The following is a 15,121-nucleotide window of genomic DNA, read 5'->3' on the forward strand; positions in this document are numbered from 1 at the left end:
TTCACTCATTGAAAGACATCTGGGTTGTTTCCAGTTCTTGGCTACTATGAGTAAAGCTGCTATGAACATTTGTGTACAGGCTTTCATGTGAACATAAGTTTTCATCTCTCTAGGCTAAATGCCCAAGAGTGCAATTGCTGGGCCTTGTGGTAGTTGCATGTTAGTCTTAAAAGAAACTGCCAAACAGTTTTCAGGAGTGGCTGGACCATTTTACATTCCCACAAGCAATGTATGAGCAATTTAGTTTCTCCACATCCTTGCCAGCATTTGGTGTTGCCACTATTTTTTTTTTTTTAATTTTAGCCATTTTGATAGTAGTGTAGTAATACCTCATTGTGGTTTAAATCTCCATTATTTTCCTGATGGCTGATTATATTGAGCATCTTTTCAAATGCTTATTTGCCATCTGTATATCCTCTTTGGGAAATGTGTTCATGGTTTTAGCCCATTTCCTAATTGAATTGATTTTTTTCAAATTGTTGAGTTTTAAGTGTTCTCCATATATTCTAGATACTAGTTCTTTGTTGAATATGTGGTTTGCAAATATTTTCCTCAGCCTATAGCTTGATATTTCATTCTCTTAACAGGGACTTTTGGAGAGAAAAAATTCAATTTTGAGAGACCCATATCTACCAGTTTTTCCTTATATGGATTCTGCTGTTGGTGTCAAGTGTAAGAACTCTTTGTCTAGCCCTAGATCCCAAAGATTTTTCCTATATTTTTTTCTCAAAGTTTTATAATTTTACATTTAAGTCTGTGACACATATTTTAATAAGTAACTTTTTATGTCTCTACTGTCTGAAATAAGTCTTAGCGTGTGGAATCCTTTTTGCTTTCATTTTCTTTCTCAATCTAGGAAGCGCCAACTGACTCACGTCCCTGATACTAAATCACAGTACAATTTCTGACTGGGTACTTGATTCTGAATTTGTAATGAGTTAGTTGAGTCATATACTTAAAAGCATGAACTCTGGAGGCAGACTGCTTGGGTTCAAGCAGTTCCTGGTGCCACCTCTCAGAAGCTTTATGATCTTTGGCAAATTCGTTAATCCTCCTGAATGTCAGTTTTTCACATCACTTAGATCTGGATCTGGATGAAAATAATAATTCCTACTTCTCAGGTTGTTGTGAGAAGAAAATGAGGTATTAGGTGTGAAATGCTTAGTGCGGTGCCTGGCGGGTGCACAGAAAACATTCAATAATCGTCTCTTTCCCTCTTTCCTGCTCCCTGTGCAGATTCTCCTAGCACCTTCCCCACCGTCTCCGTTTCTTTCTTTCTACTTCTTTTGTTCTTAATTATTCTACTTCATTTATGAAACCTGCTTAACCTATTTCAGCATTGTATAGATACCTATCTTCAAGTTATTGTGGTATTTATATATGTGGTCAGGTTACCTTTATTGCTTCTATAGGTATTATGTGTGCGTGCTCAGTTGTGTCCAACCCTTTGCGACCCTATGGACTGAAGCCCACCAGGCTCCTTTGTCCATGGGATTTTCCTGGCAAGAATACAGGAGTGGGTTGCCATTTCCTCCTCCAGAGGATCTTCCTGACTCGGGGATTGAACCCATGTGTCCTGCATTTCAGGAGGATTCTTTTACTGCTGAGCCACCAGGGAAAGCCCATGGAGCTTTCCAAATACACATCTCTTTGAGAGCATACTCCTCACCCTCCACAGAGTCTAGCTCTATGCTGAATAATTGGCAAATACTCAGCAAGTCCCCTGGAGAAGGAAATGGCAACCCATTCCAGTATTCTTGCCTGGAGAGTCCCAAGGACGGAGGAGCCTGATGTGCTGCTGTCTATGGGGTTACACAGAGTTGGACACGACTGAAGCGACTTAGCAGCAGCAGCAGCAAATCCCCAATCATTGACAATGGTGAATCTAAATTACAACCTGTTTCATTGAAAGCAATTTGGCACAATGAATCTGAAGCCTTAAAACTTTTGATCTAGTAATTTACTTCTTCAAAATCTATCCCAAGAATGGTAAAGTACGTAAACAAAAATTTATGCATAGAAATATTTACAGCCTTATTTGTAAAAGTATGGATTCAGAAAAGCATAAATGTGCAACATTAAAGAATCAGGAATCATTCAAATTTCATGTATGTGGTAAATATTATACTGTCAATAAAACTTCATTTTCCTAATCATGGATTATAGAACTATAAGGATATAAGGATATTCACTAAAGTACTCTTTTTATTAGTAAAAGCACAGAAATAACATAAACCTCCAACTATATGGATAAACTAAGTAAAATATTGTCAGAAAATAGAAATATAGTATGACCTCATTTGTCTAAACTATGTATGTCTATTAAGATATGCACACACAAATATACAAAAGGCAGTAAAAATATACATCAAAATTTTAGTGGTCATTATCTTTGAGTAATAGCTTTTTGGTGATTTTAATTTTAATTTTGTTTTCTCTGAAACATAACATTTAATACTTTCAGCATTGGAAAATAAGAATGAACATTATCTGTTTTTTAAAATGGTGCTTTGGAGGCTATTTAATTACACAAATATATTGATCATTCATCCATTGCATTAAAAACATTTATTAACTGCCTACCAGCTGTTAGGCCCAGTACTAGAAACATAATGGAGAGAATAATTGACAAAGTCATTGAATCACAGATAGTTTAGTGAGGGGTGCAAAAAATGACAAAACAGTGAGAGAAGCAACAATATTGTGATAATACTGAGTGTCATGGAACCTTAGAAAAAGGTGGGGGTTAGGGAGGTAAGATAAGCCTCTTTGGTAGAACTTGAGTGAATTAGAGCCAGAAGTGGTGTAGATAGGGAAGAATGTTCCAAGTTTAGGGCTTAGATTTTCAAAGGTTCTGAATGGATACTACTGAAGAAACGTGACAAGCTATGGAAGCAGGGGGAGGGTTTGGAAGGAGAACTAGCAAAAGTAGGTAGTTATGTTGATGACACATTCTATCCTTAAGAATAAACAAAGAAAAAAGAGGCAGTTAATGGAGTTAATGAGAATGCTGTGATCATATTTTTGCTTTAAAAGATCACCCTTACTATTGAATAGAGAATGAATTAGAAGAGGACAGGACTGCAGACAGGTGGTGGTTTAAGTCACTGAGATGATGGTAGTGGCTTTAGGGATGGAGAGAGAGACCTGACGTAGATGTGGTCTGGTAATAGACTGGATTAGTGGTGGTGATGGTGGAGGAGATGTCAAGAAAATGCAAGAGCCAAGGATGATGTCCTGACTCCCAGTTTGGGCAGCTGTGGATGGTGGCGCCACTAATTGAGATCTGGGACAGATGAGGAATCACGAAGTGGGAGGGAAAATGAGTTCATTTTGGGGGTACACCAAGTCTGAATCACCTGTGGGGAGTCCAGTACCCAGGGTGTTCAGAAAAGTTGTTGAAGATACAAATACACATGTATGTTTTGGGGGGCGGTCATGAGGGCAGGTGAGAACACTAAGAGATACCTGTAGAATGAGAATAGAATGGGACTTAGGAGAGACCCTAAGGAAAACCAACATTTAGGAGACTGAAAGTGAGAAAGCAAATTAACTCAAAGCTGGTGTGGGACAGAAATTTTTTGTGTGATGTAATTTACAACCCCTTCTGGGAAGCAATTAGCATTCCTGATAAAGTGCGTGAACAGTTTTCTGACAGACTTTAATAAGACTGAGAACTCCTTCTGGGAAGCTAGGGTTACCCATCCAGCTGATTGACTAGCCTAATAATCTTTAACCAGATGTTCTTTTTTTTTCTTTTTGTATCCATTCTAAACATGGTTGGTGAATCATTCCTTTTTTCTTATAAAATGTCTCAACCAAAATGACTCCTTCAGTTGAATTTTTTGAAAGTTTCTCATTTACTCAAAAACAGTTTGTCTGAGGCATTGCTTTAACCAAAGAGAAAGAGGAGCCTCAGAAAGCGAATTAAGAGGGCAGAGAGATAGGAGAGAAACCAGAAGACTGTTGATATTATGGAAGCCAGGTTGATCTTAGGCGGCCTCTACCTGCAACAGCTTGGAGCCTGGCTTGGGTTCCCAACCAGAGATTGAGGCTAGGTCACGGCTGTGAAAGTACCAGATCCTAGCCACTGGACCAGTGGTCAGTGACATGGACTCTGGCCCTTTGGCTTTCCAGAAAAGAATTCTCACAAAGATGGAAAGTAGTGAAACAAGTAAACTATTTATTAAGAGGAGGAAAAAAGACAGTACTTGTGACGGATGCACAGCTAGACTCAGGGAGAGAGAGTTGCTGAATCTCATCCTCATGACAGTTTGACTCACTTTTATGGGGCATTTCTTCCAGGTTTCCTTTGGCCAATCATTTTGACTTGTCTGGTTCATAGTCCCTATTTGGTATATTTCAGGATCCTTCCACGTGTACACAGGCCGCTCTTAGCCAGGATGGATTTTACAGAAAAGGGTAGAACATCCCTTGACATTAATACACTTTGGCCTCCAAGGAGCCTTTCTGCACATGTGTGGTCAGGTATTCTGGTCTTGAAGTTTTGATCCACAGGGAATAAATCTTAAATTGCTTTACCCTGGGTGTGTGCGGTGGGGTGGGGGTGGGGTGTGCTCATCTACCTCCTGCCTCAAGGTGAAAGTATTTCATGAAACAGGGCGCAAAGGAACAAGTTGTGGTGACCCAAGGATGAAAGAGCAGATAAAACCAAGGAGGGTCTTGGAATGCAGGAACAGAAAAACCAGACCCTTATCGTCCTTCCCTCCCCCACGTTTAACTATTAACAGATTTCAGGTCTTCCTGAGCAGTAGAACCTGTCTCACCTCCTACCCCACATAGGGAGAAGGTATTTGCCTTACCCAGTATCCGTGCCTCATCCAATCAGCAAATGACCACAAGACCCCTATCCCACTCCTTGTACCCTGGGTATAAAAGTGGACCAAGGACCCCTGTTCAACGTCGGTTCTCCCTTGAGCTGGCCCGCTGTTCTAACAGCGTCTCCCACTCTAATAAACTATATTTCCCTCTCATTCTGTCTCACGTCTGGAAATTCTTTTCCAACTCATGCATGGATCACAAGACAAGTGTCAAATTGAAGTGGAAGATCAAGTGAAATATGGATGAGAAATTGCTCCTGATTTTAGCAGTAAGAATGTCAACGGTGATCTTCTTTCAAGAAGTGTGACTGTAAAAGGGAAGACAGAAATAAAAGAGAATAAGGGAGATTTGAGTTTGTTTGTTTTTAGTGGGAGACAGAAATTTATTTGAATGTGTTACAGAAGGAATTAGGAGCCAGAGCAGTAGGAAATACCTGAGAGAGCAGGGCTAATCTTGAGTTAGGAGATCAGGAAAGGTGAGCTGGTCTCAGGGTTCTGAGAAGGGAGGGAAGGGCACGTGCATCCCAAGGTGGTAGAAAAAGGGGAGGGTGAGCCTGTAGGGAAGACCTTCTAAGTTTGGTGTTAGAAGGTTAGAGGATTTCCTCTTCAGCGGTTGCTCTTATATGTGTGATGTAGGTTAGGAGCTCTGCTGAAGATGCCTAGGTAAGTGGCAGGATGGCAGTGTGAGGACCGGGAGAAAGCTCTGAGAGAGATCCCAGTGAGAGCAGGGGAGTGAACTGTCTGGGGAAATAGTGATTTCAGGACACGGTGGAAGTGGTGGAACACCTTCGAAACAGCCAGCCCAGGTCTGTGATTTTCTCCTGTGGTACTCTGAAATCCTGATTCAGGCATGAGGACAATTAACCTGGACAGTTACTGGTGACTCCCTTGCTTGGAGCCTAGGCTCTGTTTTCTTCTTACTTTATAAACACTTCCAGTTGATCTCATCCACTCCCATGACCTCAGTTAACCTCTCTACGCTGATAAATCCTAAACCAATACTCACAACCCAGTCTTCCTCTAGAACAGCTGACTCTTGATCCCACTGGCCTTGTGGGCATCTTCAGTTGTCTGCCTCCTCAAGCTGAACTAGTGCATTTTCTTTCCTTAGGAATTTCCTTCTTTTCCTTTGCCCCGGAGGCAGGGGTTTGTCGTTTTCCCCCTGAACCCTGCTCAGTGTTTAATGAACGTCTGTTGGAATTTCAGATGTAGGAGTCCACTCAATTCTCTAAGCCAGAGACTTAGGAGACATCTTTTACTCCAGCTTCTTCACCTCTGACATCCAACCTGTCACACACAGATGAGCCTCAGGGCAGAAAAAAACCCAGTAAATTATCAAACAGTTACCACACAGAAACTGAAGGGTTGGCTTTACCTCCTCTTTGCTTCATTAACATTGGAACTAAACCTGTGTGTGGGGGTGCCTCCCTCCCAGCTTCCTCCCCCCACCCCCTCCCACACACACACCCTGTGGCCTTAGAGAAAACGGGAGCCAGTTTTTCATTTGCTAATGATTTGGGCTCAGGTTATAATGGACCATTAAGGTGTTTTGTGGAAGAAAAGAGGAAAATGGAGCTTTCCGTTGGAGGAATAGAGACTGGAGTGGATTCCAGGCCCCTCCTCCCTTGCCTACTTGTCTCCCTTGCATGACCCATGGCTGTCATTCAAGCCTCCATCTCTCTCCTGGTAACTGCAGAAGCCTCCCAACTAGCCTCCCTACCTTGTGTCTCACCTCTACCCCATCCTTTTGCCACACAGAAGCCAGGGGCTTTATTTAAGAAACAAAAAATAAACCTCCAAATCGAGAAAACCACTAGACCCCCCCCATCTCCACCGCACCCCCAATCTGGTTAACACCTGTAATCTTTTAGGTTTATGATTGCTCCACACCCTGTAGTTAATTGTCACCACTCCTTTGTATTTTTAACTGCCCTAAGGGCAAAGAATTAGAGTAGGAAATGGCAGTCGACTCCAGTGTTCTTGCCTGGAGAATCCCATGGACAAGCCTGGTGGGCTACTGTCCATGGGGTCACAAGAGTCCAACAGGACTAAGCTACTTACTACACCACCACCACCAGGGACAGAGAATAGACCTGCTTAGCTATTTACTTGCAGCCTTGTCTCCCATGCCTCGTCACGTACCTCAAACATGGTGGATGAAAGTAAAATCTACTTAGGTGGTTGCTAAAGCCGAATCAGAATTAGTTGAAAGCCTAGTTAAAACACAGTTGGCTGGATCTCCCTTTCTGATTCAATAGGTCTGGGGTGAGGACGGAAGTAATGGATCTCTGACAGGTTCTCAGGAGCAGTTGTTGCTGCTGGTTGGAGATCACATTTTGAGTTATCACCGTTCTGCATCTAATTAGAGAGGACTGGAGGGGTAGATTGGAGTGACTTTTTAGATAAGAAGAAAGGTCCATGGGAAACAAAATTTGGAAGTCATAGAGGCAGTGGCTAAAAGAGATATATGAATTTGATATTAAAATTGGCGAAACTTTCCAATAGTTGACAAGTTTGAGGGAATAACTATGAGAATATATGCTTGAAGTGGCCTGTAGATGAAGTTATGGTATGCAGGCTGGCCAAGACCTGAAAAAAAAAAAAAATTACTTTAAAAGGTAAAATACTGAAAAGATAAAAATGAAAGAAGTGAAAAGAAACATTGTAAAATGAAATATGTGACATCATTCAAATATGTGACATTATTAAAAATGCCTAGAAAAAAAACCTGAAAAATATATGGCAGTGTTTATAATCGTTACCCATATAGATGCCATGTATCATCTTCCTTTGCCTTTCTAAAATTTGAAAATTCTCTCCATCATGTTTTCCATTCGTGATTGAGAAAAGCTCCTATTTTGAACCTCTGCAGTCTTGGACATTTCCATCTGGCTGAACTAAGTTATTTCCTCTTCTGTCTCTCTGTCAGACTTGTTTCTCTGACATCTTGCATTGTGCTAAAAGTATGAAAATCAACAAAATTAAAATAACCAAATCAAAGACAAGCAAAAGAAAACAAAAATGAAGAACCTCGAGAAAGGCAATAATTTAGTCAGTCCTGACACCTGCAAGAAAGCATCTTTATCACTGGTCTTCCAATCATTCTATGTACTGTAACCACCTACTTGGAGGGATTACCAGGCTGTTCATGACTGGTGACTTCATCGATTGGTTAGACAGGGAGCTCTGTTCTCCAAATAATATCATTCAAAAAAGTTATTCTCTTCTGTCATTTAGTTATTAGAGTTATTTTAAAAACTACTTGACAACTTAAGCTCGCTTAATAACAAGGTATTGGGGATTAAATTAAAAGTTCCACACAATTAAAGTACATATAAACTTTTAGAACACAACTCATTTTATCCATGAGAGCACTTGTGCAATAAAAATTGTATGTACATATGTCATAACATATACCAATTGGCAATGGTATTTGCCAGGAAGAATTTCTTGCTCGATTTCTTTGAAGGAATGAGATTTATAGGATTTTAGCATACATATCTACTTCATTTCAAAGATGAACAATTCTGAATTTTGTGTCAAGGTTTTATAATTCTTTACCTGCAGAGTAGACACAAATGAAATAACTAGGTAAATATTTATAAGTTTAATCATGTATGGTTTCAAAATAAGGAATATGAATATATGTATTCAGTATTTCTATAAACCTATTATTATGGAAGAGAACAATTAAACTGTGTATGCCAATAAAAAAATGAAAGCGATATACAGAATGGTAATTATCACCATGAACACTGATCAGATCAGAAAAGACTAGAATCTTGATAACTACACTGACTACTTTGTACCTATTTTCTTGAATGTTCTTTTTATCTCTGGTAATAAAGTGTGAATTAACAGGACCATTCTAGAAACCAGGAAATTGTGATCATGAATGATTTGGTAAGTTAAGATAATAAGTGGCAGAGTGTTACCAGAAACTCATTTCCTAATTGCCAACTTAGTACTTATTCTTTAAATATGCTGCCACAAGACACTGCTGTCCCCCCCCCTTTTTTTTTTAATATTTATTTGGTTTCATCAGCTCTTGGGGCATGTGGGATCTAGTTCCCTGATCAAGGATCGAACCCAGGACCCCTGCATTGAAAGCACAGAGTCTTAGCCAGTGGACCGCCAGGGAAGTCCCTGCTGTCCCATTTTAGAAATAGGATGTATAAAATTTCCTTTGTGATCTGGCAGAAGACATTTACTATTTAAAAAATGTCAATCACTGACCATTAATAACGAGTTGTTTTTACACATTATTGATACAAGTTGTCTTCCACTTCTACAAATAATCATCAACTTGTAAGTTTGGTAAGAACAATCAAATTACTGAATGTTAATAAGACAAAGGGTGTTGAATATCATCTTGTCTATCATCTCAGTGGGGAAACTAAGATCCGAAGACATTTGTCCAGAGTTATAGTGTGAGTTGATAGGAGGCTGCAGAGTTTTAGTCCAGGGCTGTATACGGCACATGACACATGGCACTACCTCATCACGTTCCTGGGACCATCAGTCTTATGCATAGAATCAGTGTTGAGGGTTCATGTATTCTTTTACCCCCTTTTTTTCTCATCTATTTACTCAGCACATTTTCATTTTTGTTGCCTGATGTTTTGGGAGTGGGGATAGTCAGAAAAAAAAAAAACTTAAAGGCTGAATGGCAAGTGTAGTTTATTTTTTATTTTTATTTTTTGCAGGGGAAGTTTCCCTGGAATGTGGAAAAGTTGCAGTCTTCAAAGGCGAGAAGACCAAGAATGAAAGAGAGGAGGGATGGCTCATACTGCCAGGGTCTCTGCTGGGCATGTTTATGGAGTTATTCCAGTTAACAACCCTTCAGGTAGGGCCTGTTAACCCCATTTTATTACTCAAGAAGAAACTGAGGCTCAGAGAGGTTTTGTAATTTACCCCACAGTTGCACAGCTGACAACACTAGAGTCAAGATTCAGTTCAGGGTCTGTCTGGCTATGAAGCCTGTGTCCTTTTACTTCTGCAGTAGAATATGCGTAAAGTGAACCAAGGAAAATAGCAGTAACTTCAGGGCAACATTAATAACAGTAATAATGATAGCATAGGGCTTTACATATGTGGTTTCTTTGAGCAGGATTAAGTGAGCACGATTAAGTGAGCACATAAACAGGACTGATAGGGTGTCTTTGTACTTCATTAGTGAAGCAGGCAAGAGAGAAAAAGGAGATATACTTAAGATTTCCTTTGGTTTACTTTGCTTTCTGAAAAACAATTGAAAGACTCAGTTAGTTTTGTTTTCCCACATTTATCAGATTACTATGATCCTGATGTAGGTTGATGGGTTGGTTTGTGATTTTGTGAAACCAAACCTGACATTGCAGAAGACTTCTTCCAGTGGACAAGTATGCCTTTGGGTTTAATACTCAATTTAGTAATCAGTGATCTATGTTCCAGATTATTGAATAGTATTTTCAACCTGTACCCCCATTTTTTTTCTTTTCCCTTTTGAAGCAGAATACCATATAGACTCATTCCTTTAAGGGGGGTCCATGAGAGAAGAGGGCTTCCCTGGTGGCTCAGAGGGTAAAGAATCGGCCTGCAATGCAGGACCCCAGGGTTTGACCCCTGGGTCGGGAAAACCCCCTGGAAAAGGGAATGGCAACCCACTCCAGTGTTCTTGCCTGGATAATCCCACGGGGCCTGGTGGACTACAGTCCATGGGGTCCCAAAGAGTTGGACATGACTGAGCGGCTAACACTTTCACACTTTTATGAGAAGTGTGTTAATCTCCACTCCTCTTTTACACATAAATACCCCTGAATTAATCTAATTTTATGTTAGTCTGCAGCTCCAGTTTGAGCATTAGGCTCAATTCTCCCTATTTGGAAGACAATGTCCAGTTCTGTAACACAGTGTAACATAGCGGTGGTGCCAACTTACAAATAATTACTGTTTCCTAATGAATTAATGCTTATTTGGAATTATCATTTCGATACAAACTTAGGTAAAGATGTGTTCCGGCTCCCAAACTGGATTTTCTATATTTAAAAATGTCATTATCATCCCCAGCTCCCCCAAAACTGTTACTACCAAAGAACTATTTATTTTTCCATTCAATCTAAAAATAAAACCTCTCACCCAAACTACATTCCTTAATAGCCACAGTTTAATCTACATAATTTTAAAGTAATTTGAAAGAATCCTTTCTAGTGCAGTGATGTCAAACAAGAGTTGAGACTGAGAGAGTTTGAAAGGGATAATTTAAAAGCCCACCACCCTGGAGGTATCTTGGAGACATTTCAAGAAAGTCTAGGCTCAGGTGAAGGAAGAGATTTTAAAAGCTGAAGCATGCGGCTCTTTGCAAGCCCCTGCTGACACAGGCCGAGCCTGCTACGGCGAGGGCCGCGAAGAGTTAACGAGGGCCAGAGCCCCCCGCACCGCGGTTCCCGGCGAGCTCCCCCCGCCCTCTCGTCCCCACCCTCTCGTTTTGGCAAGGGATTAAAGTGCTCCCCCCTGTGGCAGCAGTGACCCAGAAATGAGTTTGATTCACAGAGTCCTTCCTCCATAACAAGCCAAACGCCCGTCCGAGAGTGCCTCCCTGCGCGAGCGCCGGGTGTGTGCGCGCCGGCCAGAGCAGGGGCCCGCCCGGCTCCCCGCCCGCCACTCCGTCCGCCAGCCCGCCACGGCCCGAACTCATGCGGCGCGGAGCGAGCGGCGAGGAGCCCAGCGCCGCGGCCGAAACCCTCCGCAGCAGGTACGCGCGCGGGCCGCGGGGGGCGCGCGGGGAGGGCGCGCCGACCGAGAGTCCGCGCGTGTCCGCGTGTGGGTCCGTGTGCGCGTTCCGATCCCGCGGCGGCGGCGGCAGCGGCGGCGGCTGCAGGACGAGCCGAGAGGCTCAGCCATATTTGATGGTTTTGTTGCTTTGCTCGGGAGTTCTCGGGAGTAATTTAATGCCGAAGGTCGCTGCCTAGTGGAAATAATATAGTACGTCATTAATATGGCGCCAAAAGATTGGGTTCTCGATATGTAGCAAAGGAGGGAGGGCCGGCAGCCGCCGAGCGCAGCGTTACTATCCCACCAGTAACTTGGGTATTGCCGGGGCGGGGGCCAGAGGAGGAGGAGGAAAGGATGATTTTTGGATCCTGAGAATTGATGTGTGTTGGATCAGTAAGTTTTATTATGATTATTTTTCAGTTTTGGGGGCTGAAGACTTAAGAGCTTTTTCTTTTGGATTTGCGAAGAACATGCGGTTTTCAGGCGAATCATCAATTAAAACGCGTTCAGGAGTAGAAACCCAGTTTAGTTGGCTTTAGTTATAGAATTTTTTAAACAGCCAAAGTGCATTAGGTTGCATGGAAGTGGAAAGCATAATAGCAACTTGGTAGACAGATGGCAATGGCAGAACAAGGTCCGGGTACATATATGAATCCAGAGTGTGTGTGACCGTGGTGGTGGTGGTGCGGGGGAAGGGACGACGACTGTATAGTACAAACATAGGTGTGGGTATAGGTACATCGGTGTAGGGTAGCTGCAGCCCTCTTATCACCGCGTCATCACATGTCCAAAATATTCATTGCATCAATTCAAGGGCAGTGAGGGAGGGGTTGGGGGGGGGTGCAGGGACAATTTAGCAATTAGATTCTTCCCAATTGGGTTTCTAGTGAACGGACCTTTTACTTACAGCGAGACTGCTTGTGAAGTGTAAAACCCTTTATCGGTGAAATTAGGAAGGAGTTGCATTGGTAGACCAAACTACCGATTAACCATGAACTTAAAAACGGATTGCAACCTTTGGCACCGTCTGCAAATTGTGAGGGCGGTGTCGTGTCGCTTGGTCCGCCTGAAAACGTGCAGGGTGCACCCCGGGACTGCAAGTTGCGAAGCCCTTCAAGTGCACGTGTCCTGTGCCTGTGAGTGTGTATTTGTGAGTTGGGGGCTGTTGTTCTGTAGCCAGCAGGCTTTCCGGGTTGTTGGCGCCGGCTTGCAAATGCGGGAGAGGGATGGAATGTGGAATGTTGACCGGGGAACCGAATCCTGTCGGAACGGTCCCATTTGCTAGGGAAATTCGATCCCTTCCACCTCCTTCCCGCTCCCCCCGCCCGCCTGCGGGCAGGAGGCGGGGCCGAGGACGCGGCTGCTGCTCAAAGTGGCGGAGCGCGGCGGCGGGAGGCAGGTGCACGGCACCCGCCAGTGGGGGTGCCTCAACTTCCGCGGGCGTTTAAATAGCAGCCTCTCTCCCCTCCCACCGGTAATAGGTGACCTGGCGGCCGAGGGCGGCGGGGGGGAAAGGGACGGGGGAGACCCGGGAGCTAACCTCCGCGGCACGTGGGCAGGTGCTGGGTGGCCCCGGGGCCAACTTTTGTGGCCCGCCTCTGGCGCTGGAGGAGAGGCGGCTCCATGTGGAAATGGGGACGGGCGGGCGGCGGCCGAGGCGCTGCTTTCTCAGCCGCGCCGGAGCGTCACCTAACGGTCCCAGCAGCGCTGCCGGGGCCCGGGGTGGGGGGTTTCGGGGGCGGGGACGCCTGGCCTACCGCGCCCGCGCCGCGGGAGCCCCGCACAAAGCCCGCGGCGCGGGGGCGGCCACCGCGCTCACGCCCGGGGAACGGCCCGAAGCCCGTCGCCGTCCCCGCGTTGATTCCGGCGGGCGGCCGCAGGCGTTTGTTTGTTGGTTCCGCGCCGCCTTCCTCGCCGGATGGCTTCCTGTGACAGAGGTGATACACAGTTTCCAGAACTGTCTGAGGGCGGGAGCGGGAGCCGAGTCCTCTCCGAGCTGCTCGCCGTCACCGCTGCTCCCGCTCCCATCTCACAGCCGTTTCTCGCCGGCGCGCCCGCCCCAGTGAAGGTGCCGCCCGGGAGGGACTCGGGGAGGGGGGGACGGCGCGGTCGTTTCCAGCGGCGCAAGTGGTTTCTAGACGCGAGGGAGCGTTTGATTTGCAACTGGGGCCGAGCGGATTGGTGCAGCTGGCGGCGGCGGGGCGGGAGGAGCGGCGGCGGCGGCGGCGGGGGGGTGGCCACTTTCAAACGGAGAGGGCGGCGGCGGCGGCGGGGACTCGCTGCGGAGGGAGCGGGGCTTGATTGCGCCACGAGAAGGTGTCATCACTGCACCGGGGCTAATTCCGGCGGAGGTGCCGGGAGTTACTTTCCCCTCCTCCCTCGCTGTTGTTTCTGTCGCCTTGGGAGGAGGAGGAGGAGGAGGCGGCGACGAGAGGGGGGGTGGGTGGCGGCGTCGCTGCGCGAAGCCGCGGCTCTGCGCACAGCCCGGCGGGCGCCGTACGGTGCTTTCTCCGGTGCGGGGCGGCGGCCCAGTTCTCCCCGCCCCGGGATCCCCGCCTTCCTGGGGTCCTCAGCTTTCTCTGTCCTGCCCCCCCTTCCCCCCGCACGGGCTCTGCATCCCAGAGTCCGCCGCCCCCGGCTCTCCTCGCCCCGGGCCCCCCTTCCCGGGCGTACCCCCCTCTCCCCGCCCCGGCTTTTCCACCCTGGGCTTCCCTCCCCGGCGCGCGGGGGCGGCCGTAGTCCCGGCGCCCGGTGAATGCAGCGAGCAAACAAAAAAGCGGGCGATTTAAACGTGCCTTCGAAACCCGTTAGGAATGCATCGTCACCACGAGACCGTTTAAAAGCAGCTTTGGCTGGTTTTCTAGTAACTAGGAGGCAGGCGCCCCACCTCGCTTCGGCGGGGGTGAGGGTCTGTCGCCTTCTATTTACCACAGCCGAGGGGAAATTTAAATTTTTCTCTTTGTAAAGTGATAGCTGCAGTTGAATGACTTAAGACGGCTACATTTTTAGGAAATTGAGAGAGAATCTGAAGTTTCCATTAATGGGAATGCTTAGGGGCTCCTTTCCCAAAGGTTTTTATTAGGTGAACTATTTTTTCTTTTTAGAAAACCCGCTGTGAACGGCTAGCTCTCTAGTTACTTGTACCTCAAGGCTAATACCTTTCAAAGTTAATGAACTAGTTTTGAGATACAGAGAAATTACTTCCCTGGAAGCTGGTTTAGGTAGTGATCCACCAGTGGTTATAGATTAGGAAGTTGTGTTTGACCAGATCGCCGCTAATCAAGATTTAATCACTTTTAGCTGGAGAAAGGGAGCGTTCAGTGTAACTATACTTAACACTGACAACACTTTTGATAAAATAATTTATTGTAGTAGAGTGAGCAACACATACTGGACAGATAAAGTGCGTGTTCTGTGTGTGACACTTGCTAGCAAATGCCTTCACCCGAGAATTCTTGGTGCCCTTTTGTCCCAACGATTTTAGTCTCATCTGATGCCACTTTTAAATCAGATTGACTTTGGCTATTTTG

The 15,121-nt window shown here is 45.2% G+C and overlaps 1 protein-coding gene across 6 annotated transcripts in view; it reads left to right on the forward strand.

Moving 5' to 3' along the window:
• JADE1 (jade family PHD finger 1) overlaps positions 11,336–15,121 on the forward strand; it is a 57,141-nt gene continuing 53,355 nt past the window's right edge. Inside the window, exon 1 of one of the 6 annotated variants that reach the window (XM_018061527.1) lies at positions 11,336–11,571. Coding sequence is in view for 1 of the 6 variants with exons in the window: in XM_018061526.1 (XP_017917015.1) it covers positions 13,510–13,528 (19 nt within the window). In the remaining 5 variants the exon portion in view is untranslated. Of the gene's footprint in view, positions 11,572–11,722; positions 11,802–11,887; positions 11,985–12,962; positions 13,066–13,350; positions 13,529–15,121 lie in introns of those variants that run through there. The other 5 variants (XM_005691259.3, XM_005691260.3, XM_018061528.1 and 2 more) reach the window with 5 other exon arrangements.

The sequence above is a fragment of the Capra hircus genome, chromosome 17 (assembly GCF_001704415.2).
Source record: "Capra hircus breed San Clemente chromosome 17, ASM170441v1, whole genome shotgun sequence".
Lineage (NCBI taxonomy): Eukaryota > Metazoa > Chordata > Mammalia > Artiodactyla > Bovidae > Capra > Capra hircus.